This window comes from Mesocricetus auratus, unplaced genomic scaffold (genome assembly GCF_017639785.1).
Source record: "Mesocricetus auratus isolate SY011 unplaced genomic scaffold, BCM_Maur_2.0 Super-Scaffold_100676, whole genome shotgun sequence".
NCBI classification, from domain to species: domain Eukaryota; kingdom Metazoa; phylum Chordata; class Mammalia; order Rodentia; family Cricetidae; genus Mesocricetus; species Mesocricetus auratus.
The window spans coordinates 40654967-40673325 of record NW_024429266.1 but is presented as its reverse complement, the minus strand read 5'-3'; the positions used below and the strand labels follow the sequence as shown (position 1 = coordinate 40673325).

At 37.4% G+C, this 18359-nt stretch overlaps 1 protein-coding gene across 1 annotated transcript in view; it reads left to right on the top strand.

The window, feature by feature from the left end:
- The window catches only part of Tpr (translocated promoter region, nuclear basket protein), a 56533-nt gene that overhangs the window by 37580 nt on the left and 594 nt on the right, over positions 1–18359 (top strand). Inside the window, exons 35-51 of the mRNA XM_005073474.4 lie at positions 722–927; positions 1128–1189; positions 1926–2134; positions 3747–4019; positions 4624–4772; positions 5366–5449; positions 7079–7273; positions 8310–8441; positions 8675–8765; positions 10259–10443; positions 11511–11579; positions 11659–11753; positions 13364–13470; positions 14669–14764; positions 14866–15022; positions 15953–16071; positions 18142–18237. Of these exons, the coding sequence (XP_005073531.1) occupies positions 722–927; positions 1128–1189; positions 1926–2134; positions 3747–4019; positions 4624–4772; positions 5366–5449; positions 7079–7273; positions 8310–8441; positions 8675–8765; positions 10259–10443; positions 11511–11579; positions 11659–11753; positions 13364–13470; positions 14669–14764; positions 14866–15022; positions 15953–16071; positions 18142–18237 (2325 nt within the window). The remainder of the gene's footprint in view (positions 1–721; positions 928–1127; positions 1190–1925; positions 2135–3746; positions 4020–4623; positions 4773–5365; positions 5450–7078; positions 7274–8309; positions 8442–8674; positions 8766–10258; positions 10444–11510; positions 11580–11658; positions 11754–13363; positions 13471–14668; positions 14765–14865; positions 15023–15952; positions 16072–18141; positions 18238–18359) is intronic.

Genomic DNA, 18359 nt, shown 5'->3' with positions numbered 1-18359 from the left:
TTTTGTTAGTATGAAACACTTCTACCTGTGGCATTCTGTAAGTCCAGAACATTGCCTACCTGTTTTGCAAACAACAAAGCGTGGGTTCTTATCAGCCCAAGGACTTTTCTATATTTTTGGTATGGACTTTCAGGGAGAAAACTGTGTCATATTCATAAGAAACCCAGTACTGAAAATGTTCAAGGCCTTAGGGTAAATGAATTGTGAAGTCACTTTGACTTTGTTCTCACTGTTATTTTTCTATTATTTCACATCATCTTCATAAAAATCTCAGTGATATTTTGCTTTTTGAGACAGGGTTTCTCTGTTTAACAGCCTTGACTGTCCTGGAACTTGCTTTGTAGACCAGGCTGGCCTTGAACTCACAGGGATATACTTGCCTCTCCCTCCCTAGTGCTGGGATTAAAGGCGTGCTCCACCACACCTGCCTTTTAATATACTGTATAGACTGTGTGAAGGTGAATATGATTCCTAATAATAAATACCATATCAGCAAGCTCCTGCTAAAGTTAATTTATATTAATTTGAATTTTTTGATTTTTAGGATAATTTGCATATTTTGGCTCAAGTATATATTATAATAAACATGGATATGTTTAGAAATTTGCTCATTGAGATAGGTAATATCAAAACTAATACATAGTATAATACAGAATCTAATACTAACTGCATGCCAAGAACATTTTTCTGATGGTTAATTATAATTATGTGCTTATTTTAGGTGTAAAAGATCAGTTAACTAAAGAAAATGAAGAGCTTAAACAAAGAAATGGAGCTTTAGATCAACAGAAAGATGAACTGGATGTCCGAATGACTGCTCTTAAGTCACAGTATGAAGGTCGAATTAGTCGCTTAGAGAGAGAGCTAAGAGAGCATCAGGAGAGACACCTTGAGCAGAGAGATGAGCCTCAGGAGCCCACTAATAAGGTGACGAGCCACTTCTGCTTACTTGACAGGCCACTTTGTGGGATTGTATTTGGAAGTGCTAGTTATTTAAGAGCCTTTGTTAGAGGGAATTTGGACTAAAATCACAAATCCACAGACAGTTGTTAGTAGTCTGTGTCTTTGTTCGGTGGACTTGAGGATGTCGGAAGCACCAAAGTCTATAATGTTTTTCCTCTTTATAGGCTCCAGAACAGCAGAGACAGATCACACTGAAAACCACTCCAGCTTCCGGTGAAAGAGGAATGTGAGTCTGAAAGTTCAGAAAAAAAAAATGTGTCATGTACTTGTTAACTCTTTTTTTAGTATGCTTTCATTCCTAAGTATAAAGCTTCAGTGACCAGAAACACCTGTGTCTTAGTTTGTGATTGGCTTCTAAAATAAGCTCCTAGTCATTCCCTGTGATATTTCGTGACAAGTATGAAAGCCTAGGCTGAGGCTGGAGAGATGGTTCAGCAGTTAAGAGCACTGGCTGTTCTTCCAGAAGACCCAGGTTTTATTCCCAACACCTGCATATCGTCTCATAACCATCTGTAACTCTAGTTCCAGGGGATTCGACACCTCTGGCCTCTATGGACAGCAGGCACACACATGGTGCATAGACATTTACGCAGGCAAGATTTGAGCTGAGGCTTAGAGTCAGTAACTCAACATTTGGGGTTTTTTTTTTTCTATAATGCCAGTTTCTACCACTGTGGGATATAATGCTTAAGTTCAAAACCTTTTTATTCAAAGTTTTCAAGTTTTATGGCTGAAAAATAGAAAGCTGTATTCAGTCTTTAAACTGCTTACTTTAAACCTACCAAATCTGTTCAAACAGTATTCAGAAAAATAGTAAAATTTGAACCAGGTAATACCCGCTGAACATTCATTTTAAAAAGTACATGCCTTGATTTTCATAGAATAAATATATGTGTATTTTACAAGGGATCTTCAGCCTAAGTTTTGCAACTTTGTTATTCTTTGATTTTTCTTCCATTAAGTGCCAGCACATCAGACCCACCAACAGCCAATATTAAGCCAACTCCTGTTGTTTCTACTCCAAGTAAAGTGACAGCAGCCGCTATGGCTGGAAATAAGTCAACACCCAGGGCAAGTATCCGCCCAATGGTTACACCTGCAACTGTCACAAACCCAACCACTACCCCGACAGCAACTGTAATGCCCACCACACAGGTGGAGTCACAGGAAGGTGAGTGAAATAAGGCATCTGGTTGGACTGGCTGCTTGCGCAGATTATTTTGAGAGGATGAGCGTAACTGTAAGGATAAATAGAGCATATAAATTTTAAGTCAGATGTCATAGTAAGAGTAATTAATATTTGAAGTATGTGCTTCTTAGGGTACTTGTGCTTAATTTTTTTCCAACCATAGTAATCAAACTCAGGTAAGTGTTCTTTGACTAACCTATATTCTCAGACCTATTTATTTGTTTATCTTTGAGTCCAGGCTTGTCTCCAACTCATGATCCTTCTTCCTCATCACCTCAAATAGCTGGGATTCCAGGCATGTGCAGTCACAGCTGCCCAAGATACTTAGTGTAAATCCAGTAAATTTCCTTCTTTTGTTTTGCTTTGTTTTTAAGCTGATGGAAGAGGGAAAATATATTCCTATAAGTGTGTGCTTTTCTTTGGGGAAACATATGTTCATGTTTAGTGGCTAAGAAACATGCTATGAAACCCACTTTGAAAAACCATAGTATAAAATTGCCTGCTCTTCTCAGTGCTTTAAATTATTGCGCTTGATTTGATCTTGCACATATCTTTTTAATGTACAAAACTGAGAGTCTTAAAGTAGTCGCATTTTTTTTAACTGTTCAGCCTCTTCCCTTAGTCCCAAAATAGATGTTCAGTAAAGGTTTGCAAGATCTTAAACTGCCTTGACATTAGAATTGAGTAAAGTTTCCAAGTATTTAGAAATCTCATCAGTTAGAAGCAGAGGTGAACAGACATCTTGAGTTCAAGGCCAACCAAAGTTCTGTAATGAGACCGTATCCCCAAACAGTGTGATATAAACACTCTGAAAATAAAGAATGTATCCTTTCAGCTCCATTCAGTAAAAGATTATCAGGTAATTTACCACCTTTAGATTTTTAGAGACGAGGAACCTTGTTTTGTTTGGGGGGTTTTTTGTTTGTTTTTGTTTTGTTGTTGTTTTGTATTGTTTTTTGTTTTGTTTAATTGAGACAGGTTTTCCCTGTGACTTTGAAGGCTGTCCTGGAATTAGCTCTTGTAGACCAGGCTGGCCTCGAATTCACAGAGATCCGCCTGCCTCTGCCTCCCGAGTGCTGGGATTAAAGACATGTGCCACCAATGCCCGGCAACAAAATGATTTTTTTTTTTTTTCGAGACAGGGTTTCTCTGTTTCTTTGGAGGCTGTCCTGGAACTCCCTTGGTAGTCCAGGCTGGTCTCGAACTTACAGAGATCCGCCTGCCTCTGCCTCCCGAGTGCTGGAATTAAAGGCGTGTGCCACCAACGCCCGGCTTAACAAAATGATTCTTAAGAAAAATTTCTGACCATTTTCAGCTTCTTAATATTAATTTCATCTGGTTATAATATTATTGGACCAATAGATACAAATATACATTTAATGTAGCCAGCAATTGTTACATGCTACTGTATTAGTCACATAGGCAGTATAATACAGAATACATAACCTTTTCCAGCAATGTTTTTGTGTAGTAAATGGTAAGATCACAAAAACTGGAGACTACAGTGTATAGGGTAAGATAATGGGATAAGCTAATGACTTGACTGTGGCAGGGGTAGCAGGCTTACTTACTAAACACTGTCATCACTTTTCAGCTCTGCAGTCAGAAGGGCCAGTGGAGCACGTGACAGTATTTGGAAGCACAAGTGGATCTGTCCGCTCTACCAGTCCTAATGTTCAGCCCTCCATTTCTCAGCCCATCCTCACTGTACAGCAGCAAACACAGGCTACAGCTTTTGTGCAACCCACTCAGCAGAGTCACCCTCAGATTGAGCCAGCAAATCAAGAGTTGTCCCCAAACATAGTTGAGGTGGTACAAAGCTCACCAGTTGAGCGGCCATCTACTTCCACAGCAGGGTTTGGCACTGGTAAGATTTAGTTTCAGTGTTTGTCTTTATTTTATGTCTGTGTGCCATCTGTGTATGTCTATGTACCATGTGTGCCTGGTGTGCACAGAGGTCAAAGGAGCATCATATCTATTGGCACTGGAGTGACAAGACAGTTGTGAGCTCCCATGTGGGGGTTGGGGCTCTTAACTGCTAAGCCATCTTCCTATAACTGTTTGCTTTCTATCTAGTGTTATTGTGAAGAAAGCACATTTTTTATTTGGTTTTAATCATATTGGACTGATATATACAAAACCAATTTCAAATATGCATTTGATTTCGCTAAAAATTGTTGCATCTCTTGTAATAACTAAATTATTAGAAAATAGTCACAGTATGTATTGTATCTAAGAAATACTTTTACTGTTCATGTTTACTGTTAGATAGATTTCAGTCAATTTTTGTTTAAGACTTCTGGGTTTGATAGAAAGTACCGTGTAAATTTTGTAAATTGTATTTATCAGTACAATCACAATGAATCAAATGTGTTATACAAGTTTGCTAATTTTAAGACTATTTCTAATATTATCTTTGTCTAAATGAAGTTGCCATCTCTGAATTGATCTTTAAATTATATAATCTGAAGTTTCAGCGACCCCAAGTTCCTCCTTGCCAAAGCGCACTCGGGAGGAGGAGGAGGACAGCGCCGCAGAAGCAGCAGAGCAGGTTCCTGATGACACTGTGGAAATGCCTCTCCCAAAGAAGCTGAAGACAGTCACACCCGTGGGAACGGAGGTCTGTGACATTCCTTCTGTGTGTCAGCATTGCATCAGCAAAGCTGAGGGTTAGCTGTTAGTCCTAACCAATGGCAGATTGACTTTTGGGGGGCATAATGTATGTACCTGAAAAAATCTTAAATGGTAAAGTTTTCACTGATTACTAAGGTGTTTTGCCATTACCAGTTGTTTTATAGTCTTTATAATATATATATATATATTTTCATGAATTTATTCCCATTTTAATAAAAAGCAAAAACGCAAGTTGAATTATATTTCTATGAGGATGTTTCATCATTGGCATTCTGCATCCTTACTTGGCATGTGCTTCTAAGATTAAGTTTAGCCAAAATTGTTTCTTTTCAATAATAGACTGTGATGAATTAAGTTGTATACCAAACATTAACAGTGTTAAATGTTATTTGTATGTATTGAGGCTCATAAGTCATATATCTTGAAGAGGTATGTTGTTTGAGTATATTTTTATATAAATAACATTTCTGGTGTAGCTTCATAGGATTGTAGGTTTAACTTTTTATAGAAAAATTGGCAGAATAGGTGACAATTCATCTAGTTCACTGATACAATAAGAAATCACCTATTATGATTTAGGAAGAAGTTATGGCAGAAGAAAGTACTGACGGAGAGGTAGAAACTCAAGTTTATAATCAGGATTCCCAAGATTCCATTGGAGAAGTGAGTAAAAACTTAAATAAAATTACTAAATAAATTGAATTTAGTAGAGGTTGACTTTACCTTTGAAACACTATTTGGATTTTTTAATTTATTTTGTTTTTTGAGGCAGGCATTTACTATGGCAGACAGTCCTACCTCAGCCTTCTAAGAGCTAGAATTTCACTTTAAAGCTGGTCTTTAGTTTTGTTTGTATTTTTTTTAGTTGTTGTCAAAGACAGGGTTCTCTGTAGCTCTCTAGCTGTTGTGGGACTAGCTCTGTAGACCATGCTGGCCTCAAACTCAGAGGTCTTTCTGCTTCTGCCTCCCAAGTGCTGGGATTAAAGAAGTGTGCCACCGTGTCCTGCAAAACTGGTCTTCTATTTTTAATGAGATGTGCTAGAACCAGTGCAGTTTCTATATTGTTTTGCTTCTGTAAGTATGTTGTACACAAACTAACATGTAAGAATGTTTCTGTCATATGCAATAAAGATTTTTCCATGCAAGGTTTAATTAAATGTCAGAAATTTTTGTTAAATACAGTTTATTTTGATAAGGAACAGAATGTGAAAAATAATTGAGCAAAGAATTATTTTAGTATCTAGCATATGCTGAATACTTATCCAAAATACTTTCTGCCAACAGCATTTCATACAGACTTTGGGATATTTGTCTAGAGATCAGCTGCGAGCATCACTTTGGATCATTGTCCTGTCACTCCTTAATGCCATTTGGGTTTGCTCATGTGTAGAGTGAGGCTGTAGTTCTTAAAAAGAATGACGTGCTAAGCACTTTGGGTGCCTTGGCTTGCTTACTGAGCAGAGTCCTCCCCAGCCTCCCCAGTTCTCATCCTGCTCATTTTGAGAGGATGATCTGAGAAATACGCTGCTCTTTAGAGTGCAGAGCTTTGCTCTATGCCAGTCTTGACATTTAGACCGATGGGTGTAACCATCTATAATTACTTTCCATTTTTAATTTTATACATTTTAATTTAAATAATTACACCACTCTCCCCATCCCTTTCCTTTCTTTAGCCCTTCCTGTCTCCTCCCTCCAACTCCTTCCATGTGCCCCCTCCACTCTCCAATTGATAGTCTTTTCTTCCCCGGTTATCATTATTACATGTATATATGTATGCATGCATACATGGACAAATATATAAATACAACCTGAGACCCATTTTGGGGTTTTTTGTGTGTATATATAGCTTCACTTCAGGGATTTTGTGTATATTGGACACCCAGTTGTGGACTCATCCTGGGATAGGCTAACTCTCCCTCTCTCAGTAGTCATCAGTGCTTGTAGTTTCTTGTCCAATATGTGTGACCCCATGAGATAATTTATTTATTTACTTGCTTATTTATTATAATATATGTAAGTTATGCTCCATTTATAGCTCCTTCCCTCTCTATCCTCCTACTTCTTTCAAGTGTTATGCCAATACTCTAAAAGCTTCAGGGTTTGGGTTTTCAAGTTGGGGATAGTCAATACACGCTATTGCAGTGTTTCAAGGAATAGTCAATGTGATTGGGAGTAAAGTTGGTTGTTTGGGGTTTTTGTTGTTGTTTTTAAAACAATAGGAATATTTTACTTTATTCAGTATGTGTCCAGATTATTTCCACTTTGGGTAAAACCCCTTTCTAACTTTTAAAGGGAGTCACCCAGGGAGATTATACACCTATGGAAGACAGTGAAGAAACTTCACAATCACTACAAATCGATCTTGGACCACTTCAGTCAGATCAGCAGACTACTTCTTCCCAGGATGGTCAAGGCAAAGGAGATGATGTCATTGTAATTGACAGTGATGATGAAGATGACGATGAAGAAAATGATGGAGAACATGAAGTGAGTTTAGTATTGAAAAGCTCTAGTGTTTATCAGCTTTCCTTCTGCTCTCATTTTCATTGCATTTTGGTCTTGAGCTCTATCTCGTCCCCTTTACCCCAGTGCAGGTTATAATCACAGTGCTTTAAGCCCTTGGTGTGTCTAACATACCAACTAGGGAATTGTCATTCTCAGGCAGTTAATCAGGTATTAAGTTTTTCTTTTATACTGATTAGTTCAGGAGTTGGTATGTATTAAAAAATAATCAAAGAACTAATGATAGATAATCCATTTGTAAACTTTAACTTGCTTTAGGGGAACTACTTTGTTACTTACTAGATGTAGGATTTTGGTGCATAGCCCAGGACTTCTAAGAACTCCCCAGAATTGTTCTGCTTTGGTCTTCTAAGTGCTGGGATTATAGAAACACATGGCCTGTCCAGCTTGTTTGTTTTGTAAACAGTTGCTGTGCCATTTAGAATTTGTTTCAAGTTTCATCTTCAGTCTTAGTAAAATATTAATGGCTATATGGTTCTAATGATACGTGCTGTTGTTTCTGAAGATATAAGAAGAAATAGGAGTTGGTAGTCGTTTTGTTTATTTTTCCTTTTGGCACCCTGTACCCATTTCCAAAGTAATTAGGTCATCACCCATATCAGGTAAGTTTTAGGTAGAATTTGGTTATTTTTTTTCATTTTGGAATTTAATTCTGTATTGGTGGCTTCTTACTTTAGATTCTTTTGTTAATAAAGCATGTTTTTAAAACTAGGATGGTTTGATTTTACTCTTTGATTCCACTCATGTTTGGATATAAATAATGTGACACTTGACACTTGGTAGACTATTTTGCACAATCTCACAGAAACAGTTCAGAGTCAATCACTTTAATTAATTCTGTAAAATATTACAGTTTTTTCTCCTTACTGTGAAACTAAACCCATTGGACTCTTGGAAACATGTCTATATCCTAATCAATAATAAGTCATTTAAAGGAAGTTGTAGAATGTGCAAAATGAGTGAGTGTACACTTTATTCACACTTGGACATTTTCTTCTAGGATTATGAAGAAGATGAAGATGACGATGATGATGATGAAGATGACACGGGGATGGGAGATGAGGGTGAAGATAGTAATGAAGGCACTGGTAGTGCAGATGGTAATGATGGATATGAAGCTGATGATGCTGAGGTAACTGGTTAGAATTGTCTCCTTAAAAGCTGTGCTTAGAAAGCTTGCTGTTTTCCTGTGATAGAGAAAAGCTTGTGTTACCAGGATAATAAAAGTCTTTATACCGTTGGAGTTTTGTTTGTTTGGCTTGCTTGGTTTGGTTTTCCTCTGGTTTGTTTGCTTATAATCATTTGGTATGGCTTTCTCGTTAAGCTTTCATCTGATTAGCTTCAGTCATTACGTTTTGTTCTTAGGGTGGTGATGGGACTGATCCAGGTACAGAAACAGAAGAAAGTATGGGCGGAGCTGAAAGTAATCAGAGAGCTGCTGATTCTCAAAACAGTGGTAAGATGATTAGTTTCTTAATAGACTATTCCTGGTAATAGTTTCCAAGCTAGAATTCTACTTTAGATGTAATACAACTCAAGTAAATTGGAGATAGAATAGGATCTTAATAATAGAAACTAACAATTTTCTACCTTCATGATGTGTCCTGTTAGATATCTTTATACTATTTGTCTACCTCATTGAACTACCGTAAGAGTCAGACATCTTGGAATCTCCAATATAGCACAGAACCATTTGCCACTGCAGCCTTTACTACCTGATACAATTAAAGTAGGGATGGGTAGCAGCTCACAGACAGAAGAGATCAGTCCAAACAAACTGAATATTTTAAAGTATGTGTGTAGATGTATGTCTTTAGATATTAACACTAAGAAAATTTAGTTTTTTAGGAGAAGATATTCTCAGCCATTTTACTCAAATATTCCACATGTAATACATGTTCTGTAAGACTTCTTTTGGGGGAAGAGCTATTTTTGTAGTCAAGCAAAATTAAGTCTAATGGTCTGAGTAAAGTTAAGGTTATAGTTGAGTTTGGCCCATTTTCTAGTTAGTTACAGGACTGAAGAGATGGCTCAGTGATTAAGCGCTCTGATTGCCCTTGGAAAAACACAAGGTTCAGATCCTAGCACTCACATGGGGGCTCACAGTAACTCTACCTCCCGGGAAAATGACTATCTTTGCTTGTCCTGAATTCTTAAAATGAAGTTTAAGTTAGTAATCTGAATCACGAAAGTGTAAAACTATTTAAATTCCTCATAAATACCAGTTGTCAAAACCTGGTTCTGATTCTAGATCAGATATAAACTATTCTCTGGTATCCAACTTTCCATATATCTAGACACCTGAGTGAGTAATAATTGAAATTTGAAGTTTAGGAGAACTAAAGTATAAACATAGCACTAGGTGAGGTTTTTTTTTTAGTCGTCTTGATTGATTGACATGTTCTCTTTCTAGAAAGAGTTAAGTAATTTATACACTTACTAAGAATAATATTGGGGAGAGATGATTCAGTGATTAAGGGCACATACTGCTCTTTCAGTGGACTGAGTTTGGTAACTCATGCTCCAGAGGATCCAATTGCTATCTCTCTCCTAGCTTCCATAGACACATGCATGAAATACGCAGAAACACATGAACATTTAAACATTGAGGGAAAATAGCATAAGCCGAAAATTATTAAATATTTGCTTTTATCATAAGTTAGACTAAGTGCTTAAGCCCATCATTTGAGTTTTGAAGAGTGCACTTACTTGCATGTTGTTTGCTTGGTTAACAACCCTGAGTGAAGCATAGAGGTACGTGCCTATAATCCCAGCATTTAGGAGATGGGCGGATCAGGAGTTAAAGGCCAGCCTACTACATAGCAAGTCTGAAGACAGCCTGGACTCTGAGACCCCGTCTCAGATCCTTCAAGAAAAACAAGTTAGACATTAAGGCCATCTAACTTCGTAGTGTGGGCCTGGTTTCCAAACTGAAATCTTCTTTCGTAGGTGAAGGAAGTACAAGTGCAGCAGAATCATCTTTTTCTCAGGAGGTTGCTCGAGAACAGCAGCCCTCATCAGCATCTGAGAGACAGACCCCACGAGCACCCCAATCACCGAGGCGCCCACCACATCCTCTTCCCCCACGCCTGACCATTCATGCTCCACCTCAGGAGTTGGGACCACCAGTTCAGGTATTAGGAGAAAGCTTCTGAAAAGGGCACCGTTTAAATGCGGCTTTTCTATTTGACAGACCCACCCTTCCTCCTTCCCTCCATATCTGCCTCCCTCCCTCCCTCCCTCTAGATGTTACATGAATTTTTAATGTTTTGGCATGCTGTAAGATTTTATTTTTAACAGAAACTACTCAACCACTTTCTTTAAAATGTAGCAGATTACACTCACAAATGAGTTGACATTTGGAAACATGGCTTACTAAAAAGTGTGTGTGTGTGTGTGTGTGTGTGTGTGTGTTATTACAACCATAACAAATAAATTTCTGATTGCTATAGGCTTAAAATTTCTTTTTTAGATTTTAATTAATATGATGTACATTTTGCCAGCTTAGTAACATTTGTTTTGAACATTTAATTCTTCCTGTAAGGTACACAGATTTTTTTTTAATTGTTGTCCTGTTTAACTTTTTCACATTTATAATTAAATATTTCCTGTATCTTTTCATGGAGTAGGTTTGGCTGTGTCAACAGCTCTTACAGAATATGGCAGGGAACACACAAAGGTTTCATTACTCCTGACATGGAGAATATATTGAGAGCCAGGCTTTACTCCTGACATGGAGAATGTATTGAGAACCATTACATATAAATCAAACTACATGTAGTAGAAAAGTAATGGTAATTACTTCATATTTGAAAATATAAAACCTAAAGGGATCATTTGTGGGTGTCACAAAGCATTCAGTCTGTAGGTTGGAGATTGTGTTAGCAAGCAAATTGTTATATATAAGCTATGGTGAAAGACCTCACTTGCTAATACTTAACCAAGGAGACAGAGACTAAGTGTATATACATATACATGTTCAAATTAAATATTATTAGCATGCCTTCTGGTTCATAAATTTCTTTTGTTAGTATAATTTGAAATGTATCACTGATATTCCTAACAGATAAATAGTAGCAATTGCAATCTTCTACAGTTAGTTATTTCATTGCCGGGTTAATAAACTGGTTTTTTTTGTGTGTGTGTGTTTGTTTTTATTGCCTAAATCTTTAAAACAAATGTAATTCCTTCTCAAATACAGAGAATTCAGATGACCCGGAGGCAGTCTGTAGGGCGTGGACTTCAGTTGACTCCAGGAATAGGTGGTATGGTTAGTATCTAGCCATTGTGCATTTAATCTACATGTACGCGGTTAGCCTGTTAAGGCCTGCATTCTGTCTTTGTTTCAGCAACAACACTTCTTTGATGATGAAGACAGAACAGTTCCGAGTACCCCAACTCTTGTGGTGCCACATCGCACTGATGGGTTTGCTGAAGCTATTCAGTAGGTTGATGTTGGTGACTCACCAGCTGCTTTCTGTTTATCTCATAAATTGATTATTTTTTGGATGTGTTATTCGTGCAGTCCTACCCTACTGACCACTAATCTGCTCATGGAATAGAAGGATCCTGAGAAAGTAGTGTTGAAGAAGTTTATATAGGGTGACTAAAATCCATCTTCTTCTAGGAAGAATGCCTGACAGTGCTTAAGAACATGGTGTCTACAATCAGAGTGCTTGTGCTTGAGATCTGTCTCTAGGGCTTCCTCACAAGAGCAGGTCCCTTGCTGTCCCTTCTTCCGAGTAATCTGATCTTTCTAACAATATTTCAGTTTTGCTTACATGTTTACATACCACCTGACACACAGTAAATGCTGTATGGGTGATGGTCATTATGATGTTTGTCATTATGGTGGTCATGATAGTATATTGTGAAAGTTTAAGGCATGAGTTCCAGCTGTCCCCTAACTGTCTAGGAGAATGACAGTATAAGCGATCTTTGTTAATACAAATGGAGTAATCCAATAATTAATAAGGGAGAATATTGATTGACTCTTACAATTCCTAATGGATGCTTAGCATTTCTGTGCATTATTTAACCCTTATAATTGACGATAGAGGATATTGTTGCCTATGAGAACTACCTTAATACATTCCACTCCACAGACCCCAGTGTCACCAACTTAAGCACCAGTTCTCTGACATGAACCTATTATGAAGAAATTTGGAGTTTAAATAGTTGTGAGCCTCTTGAGACTTGAGGTCAAATAAACAGCCTCAAAATTAGAAGCATAGTATCGGAGTGTTCAAGATTCTTAAAAGTGGTGCTGGAGAGATGGTTCAGCAGTTAAGAACACTGGCTCTTCCAGAGATCTGAGTTCAGTTCCCACCAACCACATGGTGGCTTACAACCATCTGTAGAAAGACCTGGTGCCCTCTCCTGGCATATGGGTATATACATGCAGGAGAAACCAGTGTATACATAATAAATAAATAAAGATAGATTTTTTTAGGTCAGCTGTATGGAGACACATTGGAGAATCAACATGAAGGACAGGTTTTAGCTAAAAGTATACTTTTGAGTAGAAATGAAAATTGACTTAGATAATTTATAATCCATAAGCACGTATAATTATGGGTAGCTAAGAAAAGAGAGGGAATGAAATGAGACTGTGTTTTATGTTCTAAATAGGCAATGGGATAGCTGTTAGGAAACAGGGAGAAAAAGCAATTAATCTAGTTATCTAATGGTAGGGTTTTTCTAAATCTTAGCGCTAGATTTTGAACCTACAATGGGCCAGAAACTAACTTATTTTATATTACTAAACAATGAAAACTAAAATTAAAAACAAAAAACTTGTTTGTTGGTTTGCTTGCTTCTTGTTGCATGTGTCTGTGTTTCAGTTGAGTTCAAAAAATCAGCATAGTTCAGGGAAGCTAAACATTAAATAAATCACAAATTGTGTTGCTAAATTCAATGACTTTTTTTTTTTTTTACAAGAAACCCTTTACATTTTCATTGTTTCCCTACTTATTGATGGTTTTTCTTTGTTTCCTTTCAGGGTTTAAACAGGCAACACTAAATTTCCCACTAAACTAATTTTTGTCCATTTAGTTCCCCACAGGTTGCTGGTGTTCCTAGATTCCGGTTTGGACCACCTGAAGACATGCCACAGACAAGTTCCAGTCACTCTGATCTTGGCCAACTTGCTTCTCAAGGAGGTAAAAATAACCAAATAAGCCTGAGATTTCTTAAATACATGAATTGAGTAGAAGTTAGTATGCTATGACTTTCTTTAAGTTGCTGTAATATTGTCCCTGTCCTAATTTATAAAGCCACCAATGTGGTCTTACTAAGCATTGTCTTTTCTAATCTCATCAGCAAAGTTCAAGCTCCTTTAGCCTAATGACTGATTTTATATTTGTATATTATCTTAATTACTGTTCTATTGCTGTAATGAAGCACTGTGACCACGGCAACTTATAAAAAGAAGGATTTAACTGGGGGCTCGATTATAGTTTCAGAGGGTTTGTCCCTTAGCATCATGGCCGGGAGCATGATAGCAGACCGGCGCAGAGTCGGGACAGTAGATCATGAGCTTTGCATCATGATCCACAAGTGGGGAGAGAGAGACACAGGGCTTGCACAGGCTTTTGAGACCTCAGAGCCCACCCCCAATGACACACCTCACAAGGTCATTCCTCCTAATCATTCTAAAACAGTTCAGCTAACTAGAGAGCAGGAATTCAGACATGAGCCTTTGGGAACCGTTCTCATTCAAGCCACCACATATGTCTTCAAATACATGTTGAGCCAATAACTATATTAAGAACTATTAGCTGTTTTAGGTTTAGGAGTACAGTGTAACTTTGTTTACAGAATGAGAGATGGCATAACTAGTTAAATATATGACTAAAGTATGGGGTATAAAATTAAATGACCCCAAAACTAAGTAATAGAGGTTGATGATACCTGTATATGAATTAGTGCTGTTTGTGGAATTAATTACCATTTAGTCTACTTGTGAAATTCGGCCTAGTTCTGGGAAACTTAAGTTTCACTAGCAGAAAGAATTAGTAACCTTGGCAGTTAGGTGAGGAATAGATTTCCACAGGATATTTGTTTATAGTTCAATACTCTATAAAATTAGCTTGTTTGAAACGGTTAACAAAACCGCTTTTGTGTGTGTGTGCAATTAATATGTTCTAATCAGAATAGAAAAGAGACGTTTTTGCTAATTATATGAGATACTTTAAAGAGTTTAAAAGAAGTGTTGAGTATGTATTGCTTGATTTTTGCTTGATAGAACAACTAAATTATGAGCCTCAAGAAAATTGTACACTTTGTGCTAATTCTTTTCCGTGGCATAGCATTTTAGTGTTCTTTTAGTCATCCATTGATTTTCAAAATCGTCTCTAGGTTTGGGAATGTATGAAACACCCCTCTTTCTGGCTCATGAGGAGGAATCTGGCGGCCGCAGCGTTCCCACTACTCCTCTTCAAGTAGCAGCCCCAGGTTGGTGCCAGACGAATGAGGACATTTGATTTTACTGGTGACATAGAACCCCATTGAACCTATTGTGATTCAAAATTAATGTTGTCCTCTTTCTTTATAAGTGACTGTGTTTACTGAGAGTACCACATCCGATGCTTCAGAACATGCCTCTCAGTCTGTTCCGATGGTGACAACTTCCACAGGCACTTTATCCACGACAAATGAATCAGCAGCAGGTGACGATGGAGATGAAGTATTTGTGGAGGCAGAGTCTGAAGGGTATGAGTATATTGTATGTTGTCTAATTGTTTGCTTTAGCAAGCAAATATGACAGTCTGTTCTCGGTGGCACCCTACTCTGTGGATAAGCCAATGTCTATGTTTGGAAAAGCTTCCTTGCATTCAGAATCTGACCAGCTTCAGAATTTAGGATTACTATGAGAGACAATTTCAAAGAGCATTATTGAAAAGTGTTTTTCACTCTAAGGAAACAAATAATTTGTCAAAAGGAGCCAATGAAGAGTTAAATTTCAAACTGGAATCTGATTCTTGTAAAATGGCAAGTTTGTACTGTTTAATGGTCAAAAACATTGCTGCTAGAGCACAGGTTCTCTGGCTCAGGTCTTGGTTAAGTTGTTACCAGTAATTGTGCTAATGTTTGCAGATAATAAAAGGGGAAAGGTTAGAACACATTTGGGTTTTAAAAACTATCTACCCTCATGTGCTTCTTAAGGGGAGAAAGATGAAAATATAGCCACTGAGCCAGGTACTCTCATAGCCATAACTTGTTTCTCATGGTAACTTACTGATCTGCTGTTTCTAGTTGGGGCAGTTGTAAATAACTCTTGCCTTCCTAGAATATTGTTTGGGAGTTTATCAAACTCTAAAGTATTTCCTGTGAGTGTCGAGGATCTAAACATGCTTGTCAAATGGAGAAGGGGGGCTGCTATTTTACAGTGGAAAAACAAAAAGTGAAATTGGAGGATATCTTAGTAAGAAAGGAGGTGAAGAGGAAACAACTTGAGTCCTCAAAACCACCCCCTGCTCTGCCTTCAAAAAAAAAACCTTGACAACCTATAGCAGAGTCTAATTTTTAGTTAAAAATAGAACTCTGAAACTACTTACAAAATAAATCAAAAAGAACTTGGGAACATTTGGGGTACATTCTAGAGTCAGTTTTATGTTTTCTAATCAACATGTATTTTCTTAGTATTAGTTCAGAGGCGGGCCTAGAAATTGATAGCCAGCAGGAAGAGGAGCCTGTGCAAGCATCTGATGAATCCGATCTCCCCTCCACCAGCCAGGACCCTCCTTCCAGCTCTTCTGTGGGTAAGGACTGTGTCCATGCAGCCTGCATTCATCTATACCAGAAGAGTTGTTCACTTCTATTTCATCCAAATAACTGGTGTCAGCACAGGTCCTGTAAAATGTTTGGATGTCTTAACTGTGCTACTTACATTCTGGTTTCTTCTCAGTATGAATTGTTATCTGTCTGAAGGTGCTACTTGAATGGGAGGGGGCTGTTGTACTGAGAAAGATTCAGAGGAGTGTTTTCCCCAGCTCTCCTTCTGTTTGAACCAGAGCAGCTTTGATCTGGAGGGTTGGGAGGTGGGACTCCATTTATTTCAAAACCATGTTTGAAATATACTAATGTAAAGACTTGTCTTCAAACTTTTTACTTTAACTTTGGAAACATGATTTCTTTTCTATAATAAGTTACTTCTATGGACTTTTGTATTAACTGTGTTTCGGGCTATTCTCAAGCCTTTTATATATATTACATGGTTCTCGCAAAACCTAATTTTCTAGGGATCCATTCCCATATTTTAAGTATGAGGACTAAAGCGTAGAAAGTTTAGATTACTTCACAAGGTCACATAGCTAATAAGCTGTAGGCCAGCATGCAAGTTGGCCTCTGGAACCTCCACTCAGTAAAATTTCATGCTAGGTTTTTTTATCTTAGAATGCATAATAAGGCAATTCACCTTCAGTTTTGAAGAAATGGAATACTCTTATCATCCATTCTGAGTATTATTATTCTCATTTATGATGGTTATTCTAATACTTCTATAGAAATGTTGTGACAGACTTTCTTTATTGTATTTTACAATCATAATTTTGCTGTCCCCAAATTTCTTCTATCCCTCTTAGTTGCTTTTCTGATATTTCATCCAATTGGCTTACATCTCTAGATTTAGCTCCTATATTCATATTTCATCAGCTAGCCACTTTACATATTCACATTTCATACTGAATTGTATAGTCAGAATTGCAAATAATATATGTAAATTATAACTCAGCTTTATGAACAGAAAGATCAGAAATTTTAAGGGTAATTATTAGTCCTGTTCATGTTCTCTGAGAATTGTCCTTCCTCGATAGTAGAAGTAATACCAGTTACCAAACTAGCCCTTGTATGAGAAAATGTGGTTGGTTGTTAACTAGAAAATAGAATGTCTTTACACTGATTTCAGTCTCTGTCTGACTGGGTACTCATTCAGGAAATTTGAATGTCTAACATAGCAGGGAATTTTACAGGAAGTGTGGCCAAGAAACTGACATTTGGAAAGGGATCAAAGCTATGTAGTTGTATAACGTCCCATAAACAATTGGGTTGTGTCTGAGACATTCAAAGTCAGGAAGGAGGTCAGACTGGGGAGCATATGAGAGGAGTGAAGGAAAATTTAGGTCAATCTTCATAATTGTTCTGAGTTTCATAGAGATAGAACACAATTGAAATTCTTCACATGGTTTAATGATATGATGCCGCAGTCAGTTTGGCCATGTTATAGAAGAGACTAAACTCTAGTAAATAGAAACAACCAAATTTGGAAGCTGTTGAAATGCACAAAAATGACAATGACTTGGACACTATATAGCTATGTGATTGTGGTGAGTTTGTTTAATTTAAGCTGGCAGGATTTGCTAATGATTAGATTTGAAGTGTTAGATAAAACTACAAGTCAGATATGCTCTAATATTCTGTCTTCTCTGGGACCTGATGCTTTGTCACCGTAATAGTCCCCTGCCCCTGGAACTATACCCATAGTATACATGAGTAAAAGCCTCCTAAAGTAGTTGAGTGGTTGAATAATGAACTTCTAATATTTTTTTCTCCAGATAGATTTCTTGATACTATATTTTGGGTTTTGTTTTTACTTTTTATTGTACCGTTTGTGTGTGTGTGTGTGTGTGTGTGTGTGTGTGTGTGTGTGTGTGTGTGTGTGTGTGTGTGTGTGCATCATGCGTGTGTGAGATTGTTTAATTTCCTTCCCTCTTAAGAAGCAAACTTGAGTATTAAAACAACAGGTACATGTGAATGTGTCTGTGTGTTGATCTAGTAATTGCAGCTGCTTTGTTGGCTAACTTGCTTTTCTTACATCTTAATGCTTTCTTTAGATACTAGCAGTAGTCAGCCGAAGCCTTTCCGACGAGTAAGACTTCAGACAACATTGAGACAAGGCGTTCGTGGTCGCCAGTTTAACAGACAGAGAGGTAAGTTTCTGACATACTGATTACTTGGTATGTGGAATAAAAACATGTGCAGATGTTTCTAAAGTAAATCATAAGGATTGATTGCTTCATAATTACATGTTGATAATGTGATACTTAACAAC